Source organism: Pelophylax lessonae, assembly GCF_965119305.1.
Source record: "Pelophylax lessonae genome assembly, chromosome: 1".
Taxonomy (NCBI): domain Eukaryota; kingdom Metazoa; phylum Chordata; class Amphibia; order Anura; family Ranidae; genus Pelophylax; species Pelophylax lessonae.
In genome coordinates, this window is record NC_138768.1 from 550,874,768 (window position 1) to 550,880,767 (window position 6,000).

Below are 6,000 nucleotides of genomic sequence, written 5' to 3' on the forward strand. Positions count from 1 at the left end.
AGACCGCGGCCGGAACTAGTCCGTCGAGGAACCCACCCCCCCTCCTGACAGCGCGCACCCGCCCATGGGACCACGGCGCAACCGGGGCACAGATACCAATCAGTGAAAGCAGAGGGAGGGGCGCAACTAGGGGTGCCGCATTGAGGGAGCAAGCAAGGAGCTGTAAGAATCAGCCATGGATTACAATACAATGTGTATAATATACATCAATACATAAAAGAACAATACAATATATTACAATGACAACCACTAAACGGGTGTATGTAACAGACAGAAGATATCGTAGAAAAAAAAGAACATTTTAACTATGTCCCCTCCCCCCCTATAAGAGATCCACACCCAAAAGAACAGGGACGGCTCAAGAGGCGGCGCGCACACGAAAGTCCACCACAGACAAGCAATTGAAAAGACAGAGGGATATATATCAAAAAGAACAAAGTAAACAAAACAAAACAACAATAAAGGGATTCCAAAAACTAAAAAAACGAAAAAAATACACAGACATGCGATCAGTAATCAAGAAATCGCTCAAAAAGGTTCCCCAAATTATTGGGGATAGATTTACTGATGTCATAGAAAATACTTATATGTCAACATCTCATTAATCCCTGGTGGGGAGGTGGCATTGAGGCGCTCAATCCATAATGTTTCTCTTTGTAAGATTCGTCTATCCCAGTCCCCTCCCCGGGGATCCTGGGGAATAACCTCCAACACGAAAAAGGACACCACTTCATTGTTATACCTATGGTGTAAACCAATGTGTCTAGTGACACTTGTCAAGGTCTTACCACCTCCTGAACAATTCAGATGGTCGCCTATACCTTGGCCGAACTGTCTGATAGTCTTGCCAACGTAAAAGGCCTTGCACTGGCACGTCATAAGATAAATAACTCCCCGTGTCATACAGTCTGCAAATGATTTACAGTTGTGCCATTCTCTGTTTGGCAAACGTATACCCTTGGCTTCATAAACCCAAGGGCAACGTATACATGATCCACATTTGAAAGTGCCTTTTGGGGTCTTTTGGATATGGGTACCTTTCCATGTCCTATTTATTACAATGCATTTATATGCTGGAATGTACTCATTCTGTCTTTTGCACTTTTAAATGTCTTTTTTGATGTAATAAAATAATTTTTTATTCATTTTGGCCTTATTCTTACAGTTTGTATAAAACAACAAAATCCCACCTAAGGGCCCCCCCTTTCTCCTATTTTTCTCTGACCCCCCATGTCGCGGATGTGATGACCTACTGTATGTGGGGTGGATTGGCGTCTCCCACCACTATATTTGGGCAACCTCGCATCTGCTTCATGTGGAGTCTTTGAAACATTTACATATACAATTGGGATGAAGGTGTCCTTCTACAATATGAATGTACATGGCCATTTAGCAGTGTTTTTCATATATCTCCTTTTGGTTGGATTAAATTCCCTCCGCGAGTCAACAAGGTTGTATTGTATGAGTAATTGAGCTAAAGAGTCTTTTGGAGTTCAACGAAGGAGCTGCTGGGGATTTGTCCAAAAAAGGTGAGATAACCTCGTTTGAAGTTACCAGCTGATATTAATGTTCCAATTTTATGGGAGTCAACCACCTGTAAAAGAGGAGATAGAAAGGGTGCAGGATTTTTATTGGGGACATAATAAGATACAATGGTGACCGCCGTGTCCATGAGATGTCCAGTGAGGATCAGGTATCGTCCATCAGGATCTTTTATCTCCTTCAGGAGCGAAAAGGGAGTGTTGCGGTGGAAGGCTATTAGTACCCCACGTTGTTTGGTATCAGCTAAGGCCGTATAAACCTGTGGGACTTTGGGGCTGAAAAATGTATGGGTGGAGTTAATCAAAAAGTGGGTTTCTTGTAGACATAGAATTTGGGACTTCAAGGAAGTGAATGTACGGAAAGCCTTAGTGCGTTTATGGGGAATATTAAGACCCTGGAAGTTTAATGAAAGAATCATCAACAGGGCCATGATAAGGTGTCTGGAGATGTGCTATGAAATAAAGAGTAATACCCTGTGGAGGCAAGCCCCACTCAGAGTAGAGAGAGAAGGGGAAAGCAGAAGAGGTAAGGCACAAAATAAAAATAAGCTATAAGGCAAAGACATATGTAAAATCATACATAAATGGTTTCCGTTGGTGGGTAAACAAGGGTTCCCCATCAAGGGAAGAAAGGTCAGCGTCAAGAGACCCATATAAATGGAACCCTTGAGGGCAACCGGTGAGAGTGCACGGAGCAACCCATGAGGGAGCAGACAACCAAACTACATAGTAATATCATAATAAACTAGTAGGGCAGCAGAGCCCGGACTATGCCCACAGACCCTTGATACACCTGGCGAGAACCCCAAGGGGGACCCAACCGGCCAGCGGAGGTCTGAAGGCATAAATTAAGTAACCATAGGAAATAGTCATGAGAGGAAAAAAAGAAATTAGGTTGATTAGTATGCACAAAAGAAAAACTGAAGTTCCCAAAGCATATTGACAAAAAGCGGAAGTCTGTCATAATGGCAAAACAGCATGGTGAGTTGAATATTAGGTGGGTTCATGTAGTTGGTGAGGTCAAACAGGGACAATAGAGTAGTAAACCCAAAGAGAAGGGAGAAACCACAGTAAAGTGGGACTACGATATATACCGCTGGTGTCCATAGAGTCCGTTGGGTCAGGAGCTGGAGAGATGAAGCGACCACATTTATGCGGGCTTGGTCTTTCTTTCCTTCCGTTGATTTGTGGATGTTTCTGTGGAAAGCCTGAGATAGATTTCCGACGAGGAATTTCCTTAACTTTCAGAGGGTCCGACAGAAGGGTGGACTGTAGGTCTTCTGCTGAGCGACAGACGTACTTGATGCCTTGGAAGGTAAAGCGGATGGAGAAGGGGAAACCCCATTGGTAGGAGATTTGCTGTTGCAATAAAACTTGGAGTAGAGGTTTCAAAGCTCTACGTTTGTGGATGGTGAGAGGAGAAAGATTGGCAAAGATTTGATAGGTATGACCCTAAAAGTTTAAAATATCTTTCTCTCTAGCTGCAGATAGGAGTTGCTCTTTCGTGCGATAGAAATGGAATTTAGCAATAATATGGCGAGGTGGATCACCAGGTTTTCTAACCGATAGTGCACAATGGACCCTGTCCATTTCAAATTGCTCAACTGGGATAGCTGGTTGCAGCTCTTGAAAAAATGCAAGCATGGTGGCATGTAAATCAATCACAGTTTCAGGTATGCCCCCAATGAGTAAGTTAGAGCGCCGTGCCCTATTTTAAAAATCTTCCAGGCGAGACTGTAACAGAATGTTTTCTTCTTTAAGATTCTCTATTTCTGCAGTGTAAATTTGTGTATTATTCTCAATGTCATCCACTCGTGTTTCAAGGTCAGATAGTCTGTAACCCAGTTCTCTAATCTCTTTTGTGAGACTGTTAGTAATGTGGTCAGAGGTTTGGGTAAGTAATTTCTGGAACATATGTTCCAATTGATTTAGCAAAGCAGGAGAAGCCATTTCATTATCTGTATTTCCCTGCAAATTATCATTTAAATCCTGCTGAGCAAAGAGAGTCCCTGTAAGGAAAGGAGGGAATGGATCCCTAAACAGACTTAGGTGAGTGTGTGGAAAGACATGCTGAGACTGAGGTGGAAGCTGCAGCCGCTGCCATTTTGGCGGGAACACGGGCCAGGGCTTCTTTAAAGAATTTTTGTTTTGTGCCAGTGTCCGACCAGCACCATATCGCCGTGAGCCAGGGACTCTCAGATACCTGTGTGGTAATTTGTAAGGCGAATGTCTTCCAATAAACCTCCTTATTTACCGGCTATCTGCCCTTTGGGAGCGAGCTTCACCTAGGCATAACCGCTTTGGCTGGTCCCGTGCATGCGCCCCAGAAAGATAATTTTTTATCCTTATAGCGAACCTGAGATCATTAGAATAGTACTATTGGGTACCTCCAGATTCCTTGCAGTATATCCTGGTAGCCCTAAAACTTAGGATTCTAACTATGCTAGTCTCCAATGGAGCTCATGCCTGACCCCCTCCAATGCCTCACTTTTTATCATTGAAGCCGCTCTGCTTCCGTATTTAATATACAACTTCACTTGAAGTTACAAAATGGCTTGTGGGCGACAGTCTTCTTCTAATGTTGGCATATATAGAGCAAATATTGGCGTTTTCCTGATGAACCAGATGAAAGTTGCCATCAGCCCTATTGGCACCCTCCCACCTGACAAATATTGATTGAAATGTCAACCTAAATCAGGTGGAAAATTGTCGGCAGAAAAAAAAAACTGCATCCAATTAGATGCAGGCACTGCTAGGGTATTTTATAAATCTGGGAGATTTGTTCATCCATGCTGTATAGTGGATTTGTTGAAAAAAAAATATGCAGGCTAAAGGGAATAAAATCTATACGTGTATGGCCTGCTTAACCACTCTACTACCGCTCACGGTAATAGTACTGCGGCAGAGTGGCTCGTTCCCGTCCAGTCACGTAGTATTAACGTGACTGGACTCCTCCCCTTCTGGGCGGCGCTTGCGCGCCGCCGGAGGCTCGCTCCCGCTGTTTTCATTCACAGCGGGAGTCGGGCCAGGGGAGGAGCAGCGGCGATCGCCGCTGCTCTTACCCGATCGTCGGGGATCGAGTCTGGAGATCCGCCCGCTGTGTGTAAACACAGCGGGCGGATCTCCATAGTGACAGGGAGTGACAGATCGGACTGTTCAGCATAGCTGGACATCCGATCTGTCCATGAATCACATAGTCACCTCCCCCCCTACACGTCAGTAAGCACCAGGCATACATTAACCCCTCCCTCTCCAATAAAATTAACCCCTTCCCTGCCAGTGTCATTTTTACAGTAACAGTGCATATATATAGCACTGATTACTGCAGTAATGTCACTGGTACCCCCAAAAGTGTCAAAAATGTCAGTCAGGGGTCCGGTCTGTCCGCCGCAATGTCGCAGTCCCGCAAAAAAAATCGCAGATCGCCGCCATTACGCGTTAAAAAAAAAACACCAAAAATGACAGAAATCTTTCCCTTTGTTAGTAAACGCAATAACTTTTGCGCAAACCAATCAAAATACGCTTATTGCGATTTTTTTTACCAAACATATGTAGCATAAAACAAATTGGCCAAAAACTTTTAAAAAAATTGGTTTTTACATCTTTTTTGGGGGGAATTTCATATAAAAAAATGTGAAAAATATTGTTATTTTTTCAAAATAAACGCTCTTTTTTTGTTTATAGCGCAAAAAGTAAAAATCGCACAGGTGATCAAATACCACCAAAAGAAAGCTCTGTTTGTGGGAGAAAAAGGACGTAAATTTCGTTTGGGTACGGCGTCGCACGACCGCGCAATTGTCAGTTGAAGTCGCACAGCGCCGAATCGCAAAAAGTGGCCTGGACGGAAGACAGCAAAATCCTCCGGTTGTAAAGTGGTTAACCTGTCTTACAATATATCTTAGTGCCATATTATTATTCTGAAAATGATAGAATGTTACCTTGTTGTCTGGAACATTTTTTGTCCACAATCTGTGTCTCTGGTCCTCTTCCAATAACCACTGGCACTGCATGTGGTAGTTTGATTCTGCTACAGGCCTTTTCCATACCCACTAGCCAGCACTCCAACATTTTCACTGTTAAAAAAATTCTAATGATGATCATTGAATTAAAATAATAATAATAAAAACAACAATAATAACAATAAAGCATATATGTAAGCATTTAAACATTTTTTGACCAAGTATTTTGTTTTGGAAATTGGTTAGTTCTGTTATTGAAGGATGCTGTTGAACTGAGTAGATTCTTATATCTCCCCAAGGAGGTTAATAGTAACATTCTGGTTCCACCCCATGCCACTCATATTATCAACGGCCTTAGGGCTCAATTCACTAACAGTTAAATATCGCATCATTATGTGTGTCAAAATAACTAATGCGCTATTTAAAGTGATTGACGAGTCTCGTATTTTTTTCTAAAAAAATAATAAACATGTTATACTTACCTAATCTGTGCAGTGGTT

At 42.7% G+C, this 6,000-nt stretch overlaps 1 protein-coding gene across 3 annotated transcripts in view; it reads right to left on the bottom strand.

Moving 5' to 3' along the window:
• Nucleotides 1–5,614, bottom strand: part of APTX (aprataxin) — a gene marked incomplete at its 5' end in the record, with an annotated part of 46,327 nt that extends 40,713 nt beyond the window's left edge. For 2 of the 3 annotated variants that reach the window (XM_082243489.1, XM_082243487.1), the window contains one exon: nucleotides 5,480–5,609. In XM_082243489.1, the coding sequence (XP_082099615.1) occupies nucleotides 5,480–5,609 (130 nt within the window). Of the gene's footprint in view, nucleotides 1–5,479 lie in introns of all 3 variants that reach the window. The other variant, XM_082243488.1, reaches the window with a different exon arrangement.
• Nucleotides 5,615–6,000: the final 386 nt, after the last annotated feature.